Raw genomic sequence first — 21924 nt, 5'->3', positions numbered from 1 at the left:
AAACAGCTCTTCAAAGTCACTTGGTGACTTTTAAGCACATGGCTTTACACTTTATTCAACTACAACCACAAATAGAAAATTACTTCAAATACTTTCCTAGCTAATAAAAACTCCACAGCTTTTCTTTCTGAATACAGTCTAGAAAACTCTAAAATGAAAATTTGAAAAAAACTTACCTGAATACTTTTCACACCAGCTCTACAAAAATATCTTTTGATCTCCAAATCAATCTCACAATTTCCTACAAAACTAGCACAGAAAAATTCTGCATTACATAAAGTGAGTGGAATTAATCATCCTCTTAGCTATCTATTAATATTAGGCATTGCAAAGTACATAATCAGACAAAATGATGGTAAAATAGACATATTCATACTGTAGGCAAAGCCGATTGAAAATGTAGCCAAAACAAACAAAAATAAAGTGGATAAGGAGAGAGCTCAGTTGGTAGACTAGCACAGAAGAGGCTCTGGGTTTAATACACAGTCTTACACAAGTCAGGCATGAAGGATGCCCTGGATTCTTAGCACTCAAAGGAATAACCAGGAGAATGGCATCATCCTTATCTACGCAGAGAGCTCAGATCCTAGCTCAAAAAACAAAAATTTTGAAAGCATGTAAACATGTACTTTCCAAGAAAAATATGAATAACAATGTGTTATTTATTTCTGAAGCATTCCTTAGATGGAAGGTGTTTTTATGTGTATAAAAAATCCTTTGTTTAAAACACAACAAAGGTTATTCTGGCAACAGTAGATCTCACTACCTTTTTCCTTAGTTACAAAAATCCTCCCTAAGATGCTAAAGGGTTTTATGGTGCTAAAAGTTAAAAACAGCTTATCTTGAACCCTCACTTTATTCAGAGATTAACTTCAAACACAAATGTAAAACAAATGCTTCTTTACTATGATAATGCAAAGCAGGCATTTATTTCCAACATAAACGTGAAACCCTAACTGCATCCCACATGGCACGGTGTGGGATTTCATCTGTCCTAGCTGAGATTACTACTGCTATGATGAAACACCATGACCAAAAAGCAAGTTGGGGAGGAAAGGATTTATTTCCTTCACAATTCCATGTACCATATAACAGTTTATCAAAGGCAGTGAGCACAGGAACTCAATCAAGGCAGGAACCTGGAGGCAGGAGCTGATGCAGAGACCATGGAAGGGTGCTGCTCACTGGCTTGGTCTCCATAGCTGGCTCAGCCTGCTTTCTTATGGAACCTAAGACCACCACCCTACGGATGGCAATACACTACACATAATGAGCTGGGCCCTCACAGATCAATGACTAATTAAGAAAATGTTCTACAGGCCTGCATACAGCCCTGATCTTATAGAAGTTGTTTCTCAATTGGGGTTCCCTGCTTACAAATGATTCTAGCTTGTGTCAAACTGACAAACAACTGCCAGCTCAACCCCTATCCTTGTTTCTTGGAAGTAGGGTAATCATAAACCTATTCATGCAAATCTGGGGAATTTAACGAATAATGATCAGGAAGGGTCTAAGCCAGTGGCTCTCAACCTTCCTAATACTGAAACTCCTTAATACAGTCCCTCATGTTGGGGTGGCTCCAACCATAAAATTACTACTTCATCACTATTGAGCAATTTCAGTTCCTAAGACCATAAGAAATATTTGTTTTCCAATGTCATGACCCACAGGTTGAGATCTGCTGGTCTAAGTACATGAACAAATTATTCTCTGGCTTGTTGCTAAATTCACCAATAACCTGTTATAAAACTAAAATGAATGGAAACCTACAACTGACATGGGTGAGGAGGTAGGGGACATCTTCAAACACCTGGAATAAGAGAGGTGCCCAAGAATCAATAGGAGTGACCTTACCTGTGATTCACTACAGTGGGGATATGGAACCTGAAGAGGCCACCTCCTGTAGCCAGACAGGAACCCCAGTGAAGCAATAGTGAAGCAATAGACACACAAACTCACCCACAAAACTTTTTTTTTTTTTTGGCTTTTCGAGACAGGGTTTCTCTGTATAGCTCTGGCTGTCCTGGAACTCACTTTGTAGACCAGGCTGGCCTCGAACTCAGAAATCCACCTGTCTCTGCCTCCCAAGTGCTGGGATTAAAGGTGTGTGCCACCACGCCGGGCGCACAAAACTTTTGATCCAAAATTTATCCTGCTACAAGTAATGTAGGTACAGGAGAGGGAGCAGAGACTGAGTGAACAGCCAACTTGAGACCTACCCCATGGGCAGGCACCAATCCCTAACACTATTAATGATCTCTGTTATGCTTGCAGACAGTAGCATGTTGTCCTCTGAGAGGCTCCATCCAGCAGCTAACTCAGAGAGATACAGACACCCACAGCCAAATAGTGAATGGAGCTTGGGGATTCTTAAGGAAGAACAGGAGGAAGGATTGCAGGAATCAAAGGGGATAGGACCTCCACAGGAAGACCAACAGAGTCAACTAACTTGGACCCTTGGGGCTCTCAGAGTCTGAACCACCAAACAAGAAACATGCATGGGCTGGACCTACGCTTCCCCACTCATAGGTAGCTGATGCACAGTTGACCTTCATGTGGATCCTAAACAACTGGAACGGAGGATATCCCAAAAGTTGTTGCCAACACGCGGGATATGTTCTATTACCTGGGCTTCTGTGTGGAAGAGGAAGTGCCTAGCCTCACAGAGAATTGAAGTGCCAGGGTTGGGGGAGATACCCAGGGGGGGTTCCCACCCACCCAGAGAAGGGGAGGAGGAGGAGTGACCATGAGGAAGGCAGTGGTCAGGATATAAAGTAAATAAGTAAAATAAATAAATTAAATTAAAAGAAAAACTGTCATAATTTTTTTTTAATTCCTTATAAACATAAAGCCTAACACACGTTTTCTTTCTTTCCTAATTCTCACCTTTGTCTCTATCTTGCTGCCAGTGTAGTTGAGGTCTTTGTCTAAAGCACACAACACAGCAGAGTACTTGTGCTAGTTAAGCTGCTTCGTTAACTGAGATCCATTAAAGGAGTTACTCAAATAGTGTACTCAATGCTAACACAATGAATGAACACAAGGTGTCTATCCCTACGGAGCTGGCAGTCCACCTCATGACAGGCCTTACACAGGTGACCACCGTGGAGCTCCTATCCAGGCCTGATGACAAACCTTCCAGAGCACGGGTAACAGAAGACACACAAGTGTACCTGCTCTTTTAGTCTGCTGGTGACAATGATGTTTACACAGCTATCAAATATCTTAAAAATGAAGACTTTCCCATAGTAAGGACATTGAACATTTCTTTCTAAAATAAGAGTAACTGGTAAAAAGTCTATACAATTATTAATATTAGTGTATCTTTGAAATTTACAAATGATAAAAAAAATTATTCTTAGTCTAGCCTCAGAAAAGAGGACTGAACTCCTACTAGCCATCTGCCTGGTTTGCTCTGAAAGACTCCACTGATGTCTAGGGCTCACTACGTTGGACTAGGCTGACTGAGATCCTCTCGTCTCTGCTTTCTCCATCCTGGGACTACTAATGCACCACCATGCTCATTTCCTTAGTGGGGGTGGGGACTGAACAAAGCAAGCATTTTACCAATCACCTATCTATCTATTGTGTTACAAGTGAGATTGTCTTTACTTCCTTTCAGGACTTTCCATTGTTGATGTACGGAAATGCAACTGATATAACTGCGTTTTGCTACTTTGCTGAATTCATTTTAGTTTTAAGAGGTTTGGTTGGTTGGTTGGTTTTAAAAGACAGATTCTTACTCTGTAGTCCTGGCTGGCTTGGAACTCAAATGTAGTCCAGTCACCTCCAAAGTGCTGGGATTAAATGCCATCACACCTGGCTTTAAAACTTTCTGTAATTTTTTTTTTCCCTGTAAGGTCTAATTATTTGTAAACACTGCTTTTCAATTAAGATTCCTAGGTTGAACTTATTTTTTAAAAAAACCATGTAAGAATACTGAACTTTGTTAAATGCACCTTCTGTATTAACAGAGAAATCCACGAAGGTGCCCTACTACTACAGCACTTTCTTCTTAAAATAAAGTAGTGTATTTTACAGATTGGTTTTCATATCTGAGTCACATTTGTATTCTGGGAATAAAATCTACCTGTTGATGACATATAATCTATGCTACTTGATTCAACTTGCTGATATTTTGTTGTAGAGTTTTATACTAAGGTTCATAAGAATTATTTACTATAGTTTTCTTATAGAGTATATAATTTCCTTTAATCAATACATTTTTAGAAATGTACCTTATTTTATGTGTATGGCTGTTTGCCTGCACATATGTCTGTGTACCTGGCATGTGCCCATAGAGGCCAGAAAAGGGCACTGGATTCCCTGGGGCTGGAGTTACAGATGTTGTGAGCTGCTATGTGGGTGCCAGGAATCAAACCCAGGTTGTCTGGAATAGTAGTAGCAAGTGCTCTTAGCTGCTGAGACAGCTCTCCAGCCACACTACATCTAATGAACGATGGTATCCAGACTGTTAGCAACTCAAAGGTTGTTAAAATGTAGACCTGGAAGAATTTAATCAAATTACAATGACGAAAAGTCAAGACATTTATTTTATCCTTCATCTTATACATATTGCTAAATGAACACCATGTGTCAGTAGCCATGGCAAAACATAACACAAATAAAAACTTACCTAATCTGAAGGTCCAGAATAATTTGTCTTTTGTCTACATTTTCAGTATAAACCTTAACACCATTGACTCTCAGGGGCTGAAACAAGAAATAGCTTAATTTAAAACAGGAAAAGGCTTAAAAGCAAACAAACCTAACAATAAAGCGACAGACATGATAAGGACAAGTTAAGCACTAGATTATAATTCTGGTTTTATACCACAGTTTAAATTGACAATTTATTTAGCTTGTATTCTCAGTTTTCTATCTGTGAGATATAAATAATAGTAGCATCCATGTGAGGTGAGGACTCAGTAACATGGGTAGTGCTGTGTTAGTACATGTAATAAATACATCTGCTTTTACTATGAAGTCCCCTTTGCCTTATCTCTTTTGATTTAATCTGATCCTTTTCTTTTACTCTATCCTTATTAATACTTTTCCATTATTTTATGTTTTACAAGTTTTCTGTTTAAATTTTCCCAAAAATTGAACGTATTTATTTATTTATTTATTTAATGTATGTGAGCGCACTGTAGCTGTCTTCAGACACCCCAGAAGAGGGCATCAGATCCCATTACAGATGGTTGTGAGCACCATGTGGTTGCTGGGAATTGAACTCAGGACCTCTGGAAGAACAGTCAGTGCTCTTAACCGCTGAGCCATCTCTCCAGCCAAAAACTGGACTTCTGAGTAGATAAAAAAGATAAGGTATAGTTGAATGTGGTACTGCAACACTTAAGCTGACACATGGGATTGCCAGCTCAAGGCCAGTCTAGGCTAAAAAGTGAGACTATTGTCTCAAAAGAATACTTAATATACGGTAAAGATAATTGAATATGCAACCACAAAAGACAGATCATAAAATACATTGTTTTTTTTAAATTAAGACTTATTTTTCTTATGTGCATGCTGGGGCCATAAAAGAATGTCAGATCTTCTGAGTTGGATCTATAGGTGGCAGTAAACTGGCTGTTAATGAGTTCTAGGAATCAAACCTGGATCCTCTAGAAGGACTCTGAACCACTGAAATATCTCCCTAGTCTACAAGCTGTATTGAAATACCAGCCTGGGGGGAGGGTATGGGGGACTTTTGGGATAGCATTGGAAATGTAAATGAGGAAAGTACCTAATTAAAAAAAAAAAAAAAAAGAAAGAAAGATCAGCCTGTGCTTCATAGCAAGACTGTTTCAAGAGGCCAAAAAATAGACACAGACACACAGAAAGAGGAGAGGGAGAGAGAGGGGGAAACAGAGAGGGAAAGAGAGAGGGAAAGAGAGAGGGAGATGGAAAGGGAAAAAACATAAAAGGAGGGAACTAGTTGGAAATAAAAAGTGGGCCAACAGTAGCAGGAAGAAGATAGAGATGGCTATGAAGATATGAATATGGTACAATACATGCATGAAATATGGTACAAGCATGAAATGGTCAAAAAGTTTAAAAAGTAATAGTACATATAAATAAAAAAACCTCAATGTTGTCTTAAAATAATTATCATATGCTAGAATTTTTATTTAATCATAAAATTTTCTACAATAAATGTGTTTCAAGAAATGATTTCTCATCTAACTTTTAGAAAATACTGAAAAACAAAGAATATGGACAAAACCAAAGTCAATAATGTATATAAAAATATTTGTTTAAACATACACACACACACACACACACACACACACACACACACACATACACAGAGCTTCTCTATACACTGATACACACAGAGATATATACATATATATATGCATATATGTATATGTATATATACATATATATATATATATATATATATATACACACACACACATTACATACACATACATACATTTGTTAAGGCTAGTAAACTGTATTTAAAATTGTCACTATTTTTAAAAAGTCAGAACAGGGCTGGAAAATGGCTCAATGGTTAAGACCAATGTTGCTCTTCCAGAGGCTTGACTTTGATTCTTACCGTCCACATTAGGCATTTGTACAAATGCCTGTAACTCTATCTCCAGGGGCTCTGATTATCATCTTCTGGCCTCCATGAATACCTGCATGCATGTATAGCATATTCTCACACAGACAAACATATACATACATAAAAATAAAAATTAATTTTAAAAAGTTAAAAAGAAACAACAAAATATAAAGACTAGCACAATGAGAGTGAGGCAACAAGCCCGAATCCCAAAAAGCACAAAAAGTTGTTGGGAAGAAGAATCTAAGAAATCTGTTGACTTTCCAATTGGTCTCCTAAAGATCAATTTCCTTCAGAGCCTTAGAGTGGTTACATGCATTCTCAGCAATCCTACTGTGTGCATGAGGAAGGGCAGAACTGACCTGCTGACCCACATCCACTTTTGTGAAGCTGAAGGTGCTGAGGTGAGCATTTGCTCCACGCACAGCTGGCTCTATGGTTTCTCGAAAGAGCTTCTCGATAAACTGACAAATAAAGGGCCACATGTGCTTTACAGTCTGGAAGGAAAGGATCTCATGTTAGGTAACTGCTATGATATACAATACATAATGTAGTTGAGTCACTAAGAAAGATTTTAAAATCACGTAGTCTATTAGAGTCTGGCTTTGAAAACTAAAACAAAAGGAGAAATGGTCTTGTTATTCAAAATCAGTCCTGCAAAATGTGTTTTAAACATTAAGCATTTACTTCAACAATAAACTACTGATTAGCCAATATGCTGTAGATATTAGCTCTTTTATTTAGCTATTCTGTTTAAACATGTCTACACATCTAATAATCACTAAAAGTCCCATGGTTTCAATTGACAATAAAACTAAACTCAACCCAACAAAAACTGCATGGATTTCAGTAACTACTCCTGCACTTTAATAACCACATATTAACTTGTGCTATAGGGTGATTCTTGTCTAGCTAGGGTTATCATATTGCCTTAAAGATGCTCAAAATACAAGTTATGAGAGATTCCACCTAAAGCTTACTGAAACAAAAACAATTCTTTAAAAGCTATTATAGATTGGTAATTTCTTGGGAGTTATTTTTCTCCTCATAATGTTTCCAGAATGATTGCTTGTGATTTCTATAAAGCAGATGTGAGCAGCCTCTATTCAAGAAAGAAGACATAAGGCCAGATGGCAATGCCATGCAAGCACACACATGAATCTTCTTAGGTCAATGACACAGCTCTTCTTCTCCTTAAAGGGAAGCCACACACTGCTTGCAACAGTCCTCTGGGGAGTGGAAGCCTGCTCATTGCAATCTGAACTCAATAATACTAACACAAATTTCCAAATATGGGAAGATGGCCTCTGGCCCTCCAATTCCCACTGAATACTTGAATATGCTAATCTTACCTTATTTAGCCATTCTGCTCTTTCAGTGTCTGGAAAATGAACCTGAGAAAGAAAACACACACACATGACTCAATGACTCCTGACAATCATAAACATAATGACCGATAGGCTATATAAAACTTCCTTAGAACACTCTGCTCTAAGGCTTTGGCATAGCCTCAGAGAGGAGAAAGTGAAATGTGGGGTACCTGACTTGCCACACTCTGGAGGGAGAGGGTTGGAGGCCCATAAATACCACCAGAGCCTTCCTTCTCTGCCTCACACCACCAAAGTGGGTACTCCTTAGCATTTGAAACATCAGCATATAGAAAAATGTCTTTTAAAAGAATATCATTGGGCTGGTGAGATGGCTCAGTGGGTAAGAGCACCCGACTACTCTTCCGAAGGTTCGAAGTTCAAATCCCAGCAACCACATGGTGGCTCACAACCATCCATAATGAGATCTGACTCCCTCTTCTGGAGTGTCTGAAGACTGCTACAGTGTACTTACATAAAATAAAAATAAATAAATCTTAAAAAAAAAAAAAAGAATATCATCATTCCCATTGTTCTCCTAGAAATCCTAAAAATCTAGACTCACTTCAAAATCGATCTCTCGTTTTGTTTTCCCTTCTTAGCCCTAGCCAGATGACTTCTATGCAAGCAAGGGTCATCTCCACCAGTCTGCCCTCTCCCAAATGCATACTGTGATCATAGCTCTCCATAGGCAAGGCCTACATACAGGAAAAGTGACTGAAAATGCAAAAGGAAACCTACTTTAAAAATAGGTAAAGAATGTTTTCTCTGTTGTTGAAGTTAAAATAAAACATTTTTGCAAAGGAAGCAAGGGCTGTTTTTGGCCACAAGGGTGCTTTTAAAAAAAAGAGTACGCAGGACACACATAGTTTGGATTTGGAGATACAGCAGATCACAAGAGACTTTGTACTGGAGACTGAGAAGATATGATGAATACAACTTTCCTAAATTATAAAGAATCCAGTCCAGCCGGGAGTGGTGGCGCACGCCTTTAATCCCAGCACTCGGGAGGCAGAAGCAGGTGGATTTCTGAGTTCGAGGCCAGCCTGCTCTACAAAGTGAGTTCCAGGACAGCCAGGGCTACACAGAGAAACCCTGTCTTGAAAAATCAAAAAAAAAAAAAAAAAAAAAAAAAAGAATCCAGTCCAATAACGCTGTCCTCTGACTAAAGAAAGTGGACCAGAACCGGAACACTATATAGTCTCAAGGGGTGGTGTGAGGCTTCCAAGGTTTCAGAGACCCAACTCTACTTATCAAATTTGATTATGAAAACAACAGAAAATGGAGTCTGGCCAATCCCTGGACATAGTGTAGGTCACTATCAAGCCATTAATCACCAACAGCTTATACTGGCTCTCATAAATCCTGAGTGATTGACTGCTCCCCTGGGGTCTCAGCAAGAGGAAAATAAGCAGGGACAGTAAAACTGGTAGTGTTATGGCTTTCCTTTGTGTCTACACAAGCACAAGTAGGCCTTATTTCCCTTGAATCACATAATATGAAGAATATCTGGTTGAACCACGAAACATGCTAGAGTGAGTAGAAACTGTTATTTCTAAATTAGATAAGCATAAATGCATTGGGGTGGGGTGGGGTACAAAAGCCTTCCAAAATTGAGACAATGTCTTAGAAATTGGGGAAGACAACATTCAACAAGCTAAAGGGTCAGCCAGCGGACTGTTGTACATGTTTGCTTAACTCTTGATGCTATGCTCTGTCAAAGTCAACCAAGTGTATAAGAAAGGGCTGCATTTTCCCTAAGGGACAGGATGAAAGAAAGTTCATGGTTACAATGAGGTGAGCAGACAGTCTTTGTTAGATTTATCAAATCAGCTCACAAAATTAATTCATTTGCTATCAGTACACTGTCATTTCTTTGTATTACTTTGAAGTAGTTTAGTAGTCAAATCAGGACTGGGACAGTGAGTGGCAGGCAGAACATTAAAGCAGGTATTTAGATCCTTCTAATTTATTGTGAGGCTCTCTCCCATTCTACATTTTGCCTCTAAACCAACCAAACACTGGAGGCAACAGACAGATCAAAAGGCAAGTATTGCGAATCTTCTGTTCACTGTCATGGAAACTTCTGCAGCGCAGATGTACCCTACTTTCTGTAATTTCAGAGTGAATACCACAGTGCCGTTTCTGTAGGGCCTAACTCCTGAATATTCTTGCCCTTTGATGTCTAACCACTAAATTTAGCTAACAGAGCACTATTCTAGAAAACAGGAACTTCCTTTTCAAGTCACCTTACTGAAGACTTTGATGCCTGAGTGTTTATCGAATAATTTTAACTTCCTTAGCTTGAGCTTCAAAGGCAGTGCAGTCACATTTTCTCTGGGTCACAGCTCAAAGACCCACCTTTATATATCCTGTTGAGTACAGCCAGAGCAGCCAAGGCTGTGGACATGGAATGATGCTCTTCCCCACCTTCTTCTCCTGACAGCCCTTCCCTAAGAACCAGCTCACTTTAGTTCTGGTCAGCTTCCCACACAACACTTTACCACCTAAAGACCAATAGTCCTCCATTGAGGTGCTGCAACTCTCTGTAAGTCAACATTTGTCACAACATGACAGACAGTACATTACACTACATCATATTTGTAAATACCATCAAATGAACTTCCAGATTCCAATAATGTCTTCAAAGTTTAAGAAGGACTATGTCCTGTAATACAAGCTACAGTTAGATCTCCAACCAATAAAAAGTGGTTAATAGGGACCATGGAATCTTAAAATATTGTTTGCATAGACATATATGTGTTTATATTTGTGTCTCTGTACATATGTGTAAATATGTAAATACATAAAATATATATAAATATATGCCTAGAACACAAAAATATGTACTGAACCAGGAACAAAAAAAACCCCGAATTTTGATTTTCTTTTCTGTTGTTACAGTTTAACTCTTTGTGACAACCAAAAATTAATTTGCTAATCATTACTTTAAGATCAAGAAATATTGCAAGCTAGGTGTTGGCATACATCTACAATCCTAGCACTAAAGGAGGCAAGAGGGGATAAGCCTGGGTTACCAAGGAGATACTGTCTCAAATCAACAAGGGAAGAAAGAGAAAACAAAAGAAAATGTGGACACTTGTGAACCCTGACTTTCCCCGGTGTTTTTTGCCACTGGATGACTATTTCCTGCCCACATGTTGAACCATGCTCTACCTTAAGAACTCATGTATACATCATTTAGAGACGTGTTAGAGAAGGAAGAGCACTGTTTAGGGATCTGATCTTACCTGGATGGTTCCCTAACATTCCACAATTAGACAGCATGCATGTTTAACACCACACACGTATGGGCACACATGTAGACACACACACCACACCATACACATACGTGATCCCTGACCCTGTCCTTGACATGTAGTTCCTAAAGCCCTTTGTAGACAAGGATGCTAGTGAAACAGGATAGAAAGCAAAGAAAAAAATTAAAGGGACATGAGAATGAAGAGAGCCCTCACTTCAACCTGAATCTTGTTTGAGTAATTCATCTGTTTAGAGTCAAGAATTTAGACAGAACCAATGAAACTACTGCTTGCAAGTCTGATTCTACCACAAGAAGCAATCTTATATTCAAAACATAACACAAACCTTTGTAACCTTTGACTTTCAAAATTTTAGAACTCCTTTTTCATCTGTAAACCTACAAAATAATATGCCTTGTAAACCACCTTAAAGCCGCTCTTGAAAGCAAAGAAAAATCTTTAGATAAGAGAAGTAAACGTAGCTTAAACTTAAATTTTAAACTTTATTTGATCTATAAATTTGTTACAAAGTTATACATTCCAACCTTCTTACTGCTTATACTCTTGGGTGTATGACTTTGATGCCTGCACTCTAATGTGTACTGTCCTCTACTTAATGAACTCAACTTTACTTCAGACTGAATAATGCTGACTGAATCTGTAGTAGCAGGAAGTCAATATCCTGGCAGTGTCTGGGTAGAGGCTGCTGAAAGTGAGTCGAGGTACACCACTGGTAAGGAGTTGTATCTAGGGAATCTTTTGTTTCATTTTTATTTTTTGACACAGGGCCCACCTGTGGGTCCCTGGCTGATAGCTGCTCATTGTCAAGACCAACCTGTTCTTGAACTCACAGAGATATGCCTGTCTCTGCCTCCCAAGTACTGAGATAAAATGTACAGACTCCATCCCCAGAACCTTTTGTTTTAAATTTGATCTTTGACCCTGGGTTTCACACTTAAGGCTCCTAAGTACTCTCGAATTTCCTGATAGACAGGTACATCCCTTCTTCCAATCAGGTGACTCTTGCTGGACTCATGGTTTCAGGACAGGGTTAGATGAAATAAGGGAAGAACTTCCCCCTTTACTCTACTGGGGGAGGTGGGTAGAGGTTGAGCCAATCACTAATGGAATATGATTTAATCAATTACAGCTATTTAATGAAACATCCTTTTAAGCTATTTAACGAAACAAAAGGACAGGGTTGTAAAGATTCCAGGCTGCACAACATGTGGGTTTTCCTGGAGGGGACACTGAAGTTCTGTGTTCCCTCCCAGACTGTCCCCTATGTATCTCTTCATCTGACTGGTTGTCTATATGCTTTGTAATAACCCCAACAATAAAGCAGTAAACATATTTCTAAGTTCTATAAGACATCCTAACAAATTAATAGAATCAACATAGGAATTGTAGGAACCCATGACATACATTCACATCAAACACACATGACAATTTACTACATGCAACTGGCTCCTAAATGGGTAAGAGAATTGTGGGATGGAGTTCTTAGTTTGTAGCACCCAACACTAACTTCATGTAGACAATGTCAGAAACAAACTAAAGTATAGGATACCCAGATAGTGCCTGCTGGAGAACTGCTTGGTTATAAGAAACCTCTCTACCCACCTCATTTGGTGACCTGAGGTAAAGTATTCTACTGAATATGAGAGTAAGAAAAGGGTTCAAAAGTTTAAAATATTTGTTATATCAGACCAAACAGAGAGGGGAGAGGGAAGAAAGGAGAATAGATTAGAATGAGAATTCTAAGTCTCTGTGGCTGACCTGGAGAAGGAAGGAAGAGAATTTTTAAGCCGGGCGGTGGTGGCGCACACCTTTAATTCCAGCACTTGGGAGGCAGAGGCAGGCGATTTCTGAGTTCGAGGCCAGCCTGGTCTACAGAGTGAGTTCCAGGACAGCCAGGACTACACAGAGAAACCCCTGTCTCAAAAAAAACAAAAGAAAGAGAGAGAGAGACAGAGACAGAGAGACAGAGAGACAGAGAATTTTTAAATATTTTAAAGTTAATAAATTCTGCCTTCATATAAAACTAGTCTTAAAATCTAAGCAAATATAGGGGTGCTTAAAGAAAGTTAAAAATGCCCAAAATACTTATCTATATAACAAAGCAGCCTAGAGGAATGGAGTCTGGTGTCCCACACCAGTAATTCCAGCAATGAGGAGGCTAAGACAGAAAGGCTGCTCAAGAACTAGTGTTAGAACTATTAAAGAAGATGAGAGGTTAAGCTGCCAGTGGAGGCATAAGAAATCTTCCTTTCTTTGTCTTTCCAGATGGCATGCAAGCAACCCAACATCTACAGTTCTCTCTCCTGTGCTTTCCAGGTGCAAAAGATACAAGAAGCCATGTGCATCTCTGTATGTCCTGTGGGCTGCACCAGACAGGAAAATGAACAGAGATCTAGGGCCCAGAGAAAAACAGCAAACACTCAAGCCGACAGAATGCCTATACACATAAAATAAATAAAAATTTTTTTAATCTACAAGGTTATAATTTTGTTAGTGGTTTGTGTCATAATAATGTAGACTTTGGTCACTATAAGCATGTAACCTGACACACTAAATACTTCTCAGGCTGCTTCCAACATTCAAAATCCTCTCCTAGGTGCTTAGCTTCTTAGGAGAAATTTCGTTAAGGCATATGAAACAGCATTAACCTCTATTTTTACCTGAGACCATAGGTGACCACAATCACTCTATTATATTCTCACAAAGTGGGGCTAACAGAGTTAAGGTAAAAATTTAACTTTCCTATGTTACTGCAAACTGCAAAGGTCTGACTAAAGAACTAGCTGCTTAAGAAGGCCAACAGGCTGAGCTTGGGAGGGAGGTGTAGCTCTGACTCCTGACAGCTGAAGGAGGAACAGGAGGTAACAGAGAAGTGTCTGCTGTATACCAGTGTGTTCAAAGCCATATGTCTAAAAAGTACTCATCTTTGATAATTCACTATGTCCTTGTTATATGAACGACAGATGCCTATTTTAAGGAAACAATAGAATATAATTTTAAGCTAGGTGACTCCTAGTATAGTTTTACAAGATGTATAAAATATCTGAAAGCCAATTATAGTCAGGGAGAAGGCTCTCACAATATAGCTCAGACTGACTCAAACTTGTGATCCAATTGCTTTAGTTTCTAAGTGCTGGATTTTAAGTTTGTGCCAATATGCTTGGCTGAAAACTAATTCTTATATTTCAGTAATAGTACACTGAATTTTCATGTACATCTGGCATACATAATTCATAGAACTGCTTGTTTTTAAGGCATTTTATGTTTAATCACATGTATGGCATGACAGCAAAATCTAAGCCAGGACTGATTATATTCAATAGTAGAATCAACACAGTGACAGCTTATAGCTTATAGCCAAGGGTCTCAACCATTTAATGATGTGCATAACCCTTCACATGTAAACACATGTCAACGAGTCGCCTTTTTTTAAGTTAAAGCATATTTTAACAAAATTTTAAAAATCTTTAGGCATCCTTTTGTCACTACTAACAGAAAGTCACACAGTTATTTGATAATCTTGATTTAAACTGGGACTTTGGCATCGGCTACATCAATATCACATGTTAAAACGAGTTCCAAAAGAGGAAGCCTGTCTTCAACACAGACAATCTGGTTGGTTTTTAAAAATTCAAATCCAATACTGCTAGGCAACTGGACACACATATGTTTTGACTACAATGAATCAGAAGATGGATATGCAATGGTAGCACCACACATTTTCTTTGCAATAAATTCAGCTTTGTCATATATATACATATATATATATATATATATATATATATATATACACACACACACACACACACACACACATACATATACATATATATGTGTGTGTGTGTATGATTATGAAAATGGGATTAAGATCTTTTAGAATTAAGATAAGCAACAAAAAAACATAACACTGTTCCAATCAGAGGTTGCGTCAAGGTTAAGTTCTACAGGAGCTAGAGTCTGATAGCTCAGCGGTTAATAGCACTGGCTCATCTTCCAGAGAACTTGGGTTTGATTGCCAGCACCCACATAGAGCCACATAGAGTAGCTCAGTACTGTAACTCCAGTTCCAGGGAACTAATGGCCTTTCTGACCTCTACAGACATCCACACACATTGTGATGTACAGATTCAAATATACACATATGTGATAAATAAAATAGATCTTAAAAAAAAAGGATGTGGGTGTGGTGGCATATGCTTTTAATCTCAGCACTCAGGACACAGAGGCAAGTGGATCTCTAGGAGTTCAAGACCAGCCTGGTCTACACAGTGAGTCCCAGGACAGCCAGGATATATATAGAGAGATCCTGTCTCAAAAACCAAAGACTAACAACAACAACAAAAGGAATGCTAAATAGTGACCAAACTTTAACTTCAGGAAAAAAATAATAAAAGTTTGTGTATCTCTTGATCAATTTCTTGATTCAAGTCTATTCATTATGTATGCATAATTGCATGTAGAAACCAGGATTAAATCATAAGAGCATTGCAATAGAATTGAAAAATAGACAGTTGGCTTTTGTTGCTAGTCCCTGACAGCTCCTAAATCCCATGGAATGTTCTGTGTGGTATTTCATAAACAGAAGCATGTCTGTTCTAATTGGGTGGAATGGTAATTTAAATGAGAATAGCCCCCATAGGCTCATATATTTAAATACTAGGTCACCAGAAGTGGTGGGACCAGGTGATGGAACTGTTTGGGAAGGATTAAGAGGTACGTCTTTGCTGGAGGAGGTGTCAGCTTTGAGATTTCAAAAATCCACCCCATTTTCAGTTACCTGTCCTATTCCTCCTCCCTCTCCTGAGCTCGCTTGCGTGAGCGCTCTCTCTCCCCTCCCCCACCCCTCTCATTCTCTCTGTGTGTCTCCCTGCCTCATGGCTGTGGATCAGATGTGAGTTCTCAGCCTCTGTTCCAGCTCCATGCCTGCCTGCTGCCATGCTCCTTTGCCATCTTTCACAGACTAATCCTCTGAAAGTGTAAGCAAGCACCCAGTTAATTGCTTTCTTTTAGAAGTTGTCTTGATCACAGTGTTTTGATGTGGTAATAGAAAAATAACTAGGACAGCTGACTCTTGGTAGGTTTTCAAATAGCTCCAGAAACATTGGGCACTAGAATGACCAAACAGACCTAGAGAGTTGGGGCTTCCAGCTCCATTCCCAACCTCTGGAACTAGAGGGTTGGGGTCCAAATTAATACCCAAAGGCCAGTGATGAAGTCAGTCCTGCCTGTATACTAGTACCAGATGGGAAAAGCCATTTCTGGGTCCACAAAGCTTCTGGTTGGTAAAACACACAGGGATGATAGAAGAGTGGTGTGCTTACTCCATGCCACATCTCAGTATCTGTCTCAAATGCATCTCTTCTGCTTGGCTATTCCTGCAACATATCCTCTATGAGAAACCAATGAAAGTAAATAAAATATACTTTTCTAAGTTCTATGAGCCATTTTAGAAAATTTTCAGTCAGGAAGAGAGATTTGTTTGGGGTTTTTTGTTGTTGTTGTTGTTGTTTGCTTGCTCGTTTGCTTTGTTTTGTTTTTAAGAACACTGAACATAAGAGCTGGCTGGAAAGTAATGTGAGTAGGCTGGGTACGCAAGTGGTGAAGAGACACAGGGAGCCTACCTCTACACTTCCCTGCCTCGTGGGCTATAGAAATTAATGCTCCTTCCCTCCCCACTTCACAGGCACCTCTGGCCTTTGGAGAAGGCCCACCCTGGCACTGCCTGAATATTGCAATTTCCCATTTCCCCTTTCCCCTTTCATGGTAGCATTCTCCTCCCTCTGAGGACAACCCCTCTCCAGGACAGATGCCAGCCTTGGGAACAGGCAGAAAGCACTATACCAAAGCACCCGCATCGCTGAGACCTGTGGAAAGCCGTGCAGCGTGCAGCGAGCAATCGCTGTGGAGAGCCGTGCGCGTGCCGCGAGCAATCACCATTATAAGATGGCGCTGGCCTCCGCTGTGACAAACTAGTAAACAAGCCTTGTGCGCAAGTGCGAGAGTGAACTCACTCCTAGTCACTGCCCATTCTCGGGGTGTAATAGTGGTGTGATGAGCGAGCAACGAATCAAGAGCTGTCACGCCACATCAGGTGCTGAAACGTCATGACTGAGTGCTATATAAGGGACTCCATTTTCTGGGGTCGAAAATCTTCCTGAGAAGTAAGCAATAAAGCTTTGCTGCAGAAGATTCCGGTTGTCCTGAGTGTGTTCTTGCCGGCAGGGACAAAAGCTCGGGATAAGTGGCGCCGAAGACCCGGGAACTACCATCACACCGGCGCAAGGAAGATCCCTCGTTCGCGGGGCGGAATCAGAACTGCGGGACACTACAGCTCTGCAAGGTAAGTATTGTCTTGAAATTTCTCCAGAGTTAGATGCCCTTATGATTGTTTGCACGGCGATCGCACTTTTCCTTTCAGTTTCGTTTTGTTTCCACCGCTGGAACTGCTGACTGGTTCCCAGTCGCAGTCAGGCTCGGACAGCACCTGGACAGTGCCTGGACAGTGATTAGTTTCAGTCACGGTCAGGACTGGATAGCGGCAGAATGGGAATTTCTCACTCTGTAGTAGTGGCATTAAGGTCAGTCCTGAAGCAGTGTGGCCTAAAAATCGCCACTAAGAGTATAGAGGCATTTGTCAGGGAGGTAGACCGTGTGGCACCATGGTATGCTTGCTCAGGTTCGTTAACTGTCACTTCTTGGGATAAACTGAAAGGAGATCTAGTTAGGGAACAGAAGAACGGCAAACTTAAAGCAGGGGTCATGCCGTTATGGAAATTGGTGAGATCGTGCTTAACAGATGAGGATTGTGAGCAAATGGTAGAAGCAGGGCAGAAGATTTTGGACGAAATTCAAGACAGTCTATCAGAGGCAGAGTGGGGAGAGAGATTGAAAGTTGGGACGAAACAAGGTGCACCGAAGAATTTAGGCCTTTCCACGGGCCTTGAGCCCGAGGAAAAGAGATACAAAGGAAAGAATGCCTTGGGAGAGATTAGAAAAAGGGATGTAAAGGGAGAGAAGAAGAGAGAAAGAACTGGAGAGGCACATAAGGAAAGGAGCCTCTACCCGCCATTAGATGAGTTTAAGGCACTAGCTGTCAGTAGCTCAGAATTGGATAAGGAACTTAGCTCCTCTGAGGAGACAGACTTAGAGGAAGAAAGATACCAGCCAGATGAAAGAAGAGCTAATCAGTTACAGAATAACATAAAGAAAGCAAAAGTAGCTAGAGACAAATGTCAAATCACTATGCGATCTTCAGATCCGCAACCTCTGGGTCCTAGTACACCTCCGCCCTACGTGCAGAGGTATCAATCAGACTCATTCATTTCAAAAGAGGAACAGAGAAAAGTGCAGCAAGCGTTCCCAGTCTTCGAAGGTGCAGAGGGTGGACGCGTTCATGCCCCAGTGGAGTATATACAGATTAAAGAATTAGCAGAGTCAGTTCATAACTATGGAGTCAATGCCAACTTTACTGTAGCCCAAGTCGAAAGGCTTGCGACTCTGGCAATGACCCCTGGCGATTGGATGACCGTAATAAAAGCCGCATCTCCTAACATGGGAATGTATTTAGAATGGAAAGCTTTGTGGCAAGACTCCTGCCAAGCACAGGCAAGGGCCAATGCCAATGTTGAAGGGGACCAAGGAACATGGACTTTTGAGTTGCTTACAGGTCAGGGACAACACGCTAATAACCAGACAAATTACCATTGGGGAGCTTATGCTCAGATCTCAGCTGCTGCAGTTAAGGCATGGAAGGCACTCTCTAAGAAGGGAGAGGCAAGTGGGCATTTGACCAAGATCACCCAGGGCGCACAGGAGTCATTCTCAGATTTTGTGGCTAGAATGACAGAAGCGGCAGGGAGAATTTTTGGGGATCCAGAAACAGCTATGCCTTTAATTGAACAGTTGATCTATGAACAGGCTACCCAGGAATGCAGGGCGGCTATTACACCTAGAAAGAGCAAGGGACTGCAGGATTGGTTAAAGGTTTGCCGTGAGCTTGGAGGGCCACTCACTAATGCAGGTTTAGCAGCTGCCATTCTACAAGGGCAAAAACACCCTGACATGGCTGAGCTCAAACTCTGCTATAATTGTGGCAAACCGGGACACTTAAAAAAGGACTGTAGAGCCCTTGTCAAAAGGAAAGCACCAGGACTGTGTACTAAGTGTGGAAAAGGATATCATTGGGCTAGAGATTGTCGTTCAGTCAGGGACATTCGAGGCAGGCCCCTGCAGCCAGGATTCCCTCAAGCAGTAGATAATGAGACCATTCCAAAAAACCAGTACAGGGCCCTCAGGTCTCAGGGCCCGAAAACATATGGGACCTCGACAGGCAAAAGGTGGACCCCACAGTCCGCAGGGCAACAGAAGGATCAGCTGGGTTGGACCTCCGTACCACCACCCGATTCATGCTAATGCCCCAAATGGGGGTACAGCCTATTCCTACTGACTATAAAGGACCTCTGCCATCCGGGAGTGTTGGCCTAATATTGGGCCGGGCCTCCCTTACCTTACAAGGTCTTATTGTTCACCCTGGAGTCGTAGATCAAGACTATGAAGGGGAACTTCAAGTTCTCTGTTCCTGTCCTCAGGGTGTCTTTTCTATTTCACAAGGGGATAGAATAGCTCAGTTAATAATTTTGCCAAGCCTACATGGCTGTTTTCCTTCCTCTGGTGTCCCTCGAGCTACCAGAGGGATTGGTTCTACTGGAAATGATTCTGCTTACTTAGTGATGCCTCTTGACTCCAGGCCATTCTTAGAATTAGTTATAGAAGGAAAACAATTTAAAGGGATTTTAGACACAGGAGCAGATAAAAGTATCCTGTCTTCCCAATGGTGGCCAAAAACTTGGCCCGTTACTCAGTCATCACGTTCTTTGCAAGGTTTAGGTTATCAGTCCTGTCCCACTATTAGTTCCCGTTCTTTGAGCTGGACAGCTCCTGAAGGTCAAACAGGACGATTCACTCCCTATGTTTTACCACTCCCAGTAAATCTCTGGGGGAGAGACATTTTACAGGCACTAGGACTGACCTTGACTAATGAATACTCGCCACAAGCTGTTCAAATAATGAAGAAAATGGGCTATAAAGAAGGAAGGGGATTAGGGAAAGGAGAGCAGGGTAAACTTGAACCTATCCCTCAAAAAGGTAATAATGGGAGACAAGGTTTGGGTTTTTTCTAGGGGCCGTTGAGGGCTCCATGCCCATACCATGGCTTACAGAGGAAGTTGTATGGGTTCCTCAATGGCCTCTCTCCTCTGAAAAGTTAGAAGCAGCTACAAAACTAATTTCTGAACAGCTACGCTTGGGTCATTTAGAGCCCTCTACCTCACCCTGGAATACACCTATTTTCGTAATTAAGAAAAAATCTGGCAAATGGCGCTTATTACATGATCTTAGAGCTATTAATGCACAAATGCGTCTATTTGGACCAGTTCAGCGAGGGCTACCATTGCTTTCTGCCTTACCCAAAAATTGGGAAATTATAATTATAGATATTAAAGATTGCTTTTTCTCTATACCTTTATGCCCTCAAGATAGGCAAAGATTTGCATTTACCATCCCAGCCATTAATCATTTAGAACCGGATCAAAGATACCAATGGAAGGTCCTACCTCAGGGGATGGCGAATAGCCCCACCATGTGTCAACTGTATGTGCAATTGGCACTTAAGTCAGTTAGAGAGCATTTTCCATCATTACAGGTGATAATTTATATGGATGACATTTTGATTTGCCATAAAAATTCACAATTATTGCAAGATGCATACCCTATATTAATAAAAACGTTAGGGCAATGGGGATTGCAGGTGGCCACTGAAAAGGTGCAAGTTGCTCGAATGGGAGCCTTCCTAGGGTCACTCATTTATCCTGACAAAATTGTTCCTCAAAAATTAGAGATTCGCAAAGATCAACTACATACCTTGAATGATTTCCAAAAATTGCTAGGAGATATTAATTGGCTAAGACCATTTTTGAAAATTCCATCAGCAGAATTAAAGCCCTTATTTGACATATTAGAGGGAGATACCCACATCTCCTCCCACAGAGCACTTACCCCAGCTGCATGTCAAGCTTTACAAACGATAGAAAAGGCCTTACAAGATGCTCAATTACAACGCATTGAGGAGTCAAAGTCATTTGAATTGTGCATATTAAAAACTGCACAGTTACCAACAGCAGTCTTATGGCAAAAAGGACCCTTATTGTGGGTCCATCCTAATGCTTCCCCTGCAAAAATCATTGAGTGGTATCCTAATGCAATTGCTCAACTTGCACTTAGGGGGATAAAAGCAGCTATTACTTATTTTGGGAAAGAACCTCATATGCTAATCGTACCTTATACTTCTGCTCAAGTTCAAACCCTGGCAGCAACAACTAACGATTGGGCAGTCTTGGTTGCCTCTTATTCAGGACAAATTGATAATCATTATCCAAAACATCCAATTTTACAATTTGCCTTAAGCCAAGCCATAGTGTTTCCAGTAATAACAACCAAACACCCACTTCCGGATGGGGTAGTAGTGTATACAGATGGATCCAAATCTGGCATAGGTGCATATGTAGTAAATGGCCAAGTAACATCTAAACAATATAATGAGACATCACCCCAGATTGTAGAGTGTTTGGTAGTTCTAGAAGTCCTTGAAACTTTTCCGGGACCGCTCAATATTGTATCTGATTCTTCATATGTGGTCAATGCAGTTAAT

The 21924-nt window shown here is 40.5% G+C and overlaps 1 protein-coding gene across 4 annotated transcripts in view; it reads right to left on the bottom strand.

Annotated features, from left to right (window-relative positions):
- Positions 1-21924, bottom strand: part of Esyt2 (extended synaptotagmin 2) — a 101583-nt gene that overhangs the window by 50737 nt on the left and 28922 nt on the right. For all 4 annotated transcript variants that reach the window (XM_029484378.2, XM_029484379.2, XM_029484380.2 and 1 more), the window contains exons 2-5: positions 7924-7965; positions 6934-7068; positions 4637-4713; positions 177-249 (exon numbers count right to left, since the gene is read on the bottom strand). In XM_029484378.2, the coding sequence (XP_029340238.1) occupies positions 177-249; positions 4637-4713; positions 6934-7068; positions 7924-7965 (327 nt within the window). The remainder of the gene's footprint in view (positions 1-176; positions 250-4636; positions 4714-6933; positions 7069-7923; positions 7966-21924) is intronic.

The sequence above is a fragment of the Mus caroli genome, unplaced genomic scaffold, assembly GCF_978045245.1.
Source record: "Mus caroli unplaced genomic scaffold, Mus_caroli_1 scaffold_14, whole genome shotgun sequence".
Lineage (NCBI taxonomy): Eukaryota > Metazoa > Chordata > Mammalia > Rodentia > Muridae > Mus > Mus caroli.
This window is presented reverse-complemented; position numbering and strand designations above follow the sequence as displayed.